Source organism: Caenorhabditis briggsae, assembly GCF_000004555.2.
Source record: "Caenorhabditis briggsae complete genome, chrI, whole genome shotgun sequence".
NCBI classification, from domain to species: Eukaryota; Metazoa; Nematoda; class Chromadorea; order Rhabditida; family Rhabditidae; genus Caenorhabditis; species Caenorhabditis briggsae.
In genome coordinates, this window is record NC_013489.2 from 2,740,384 (window position 1) to 2,740,744 (window position 361).

The 361-nt window shown below is 38.7% G+C and overlaps 1 protein-coding gene across 1 annotated transcript in view; it reads right to left on the reverse strand.

Annotated features, from left to right (window-relative positions):
- The window catches only part of CBG22188, a gene marked incomplete at both ends in the record, with an annotated part of 3,174 nt that extends 2,813 nt beyond the window's left edge, over nucleotides 1–361 (reverse strand). Inside the window, one exon of the mRNA XM_045242010.1 lies at nucleotides 178–361. Within this exon, the coding sequence (XP_045097506.1) occupies nucleotides 178–361 (184 nt within the window). The remainder of the gene's footprint in view (nucleotides 1–177) is intronic.

Here is a 361-nt window from a genome sequence, read left to right on the forward strand (position 1 = left end):
GGAAAATAAGGGGAAAATGGGAGGAAGAAGAAGAAGATGACCATCTGGTTCGAATCGATTTGAAAAAAGAAAAAAATAAGGGGGGGGGGGGGGAATGAACATATANAAATTGANAAAAAATGTATTTTAAGCCTAAAATGACCCATGTTTACCTATTTTTCGCCTCTTCACTATTACGTCTCGATTTGAAAAAATGTCTGAAAATTCCAGATTTTTGCATTATTCCAGCTGACTGTTTCCAGAAATCTGGACTCCAAAATACGTCGAAAAACGCGAAAATCGATAGGAAAAGTGCCAAAAACGTCCAGAAAATGCGGAAGTCGGTCAAGACTCGGATGAACCCGGCGAGAATTTCTCTCAT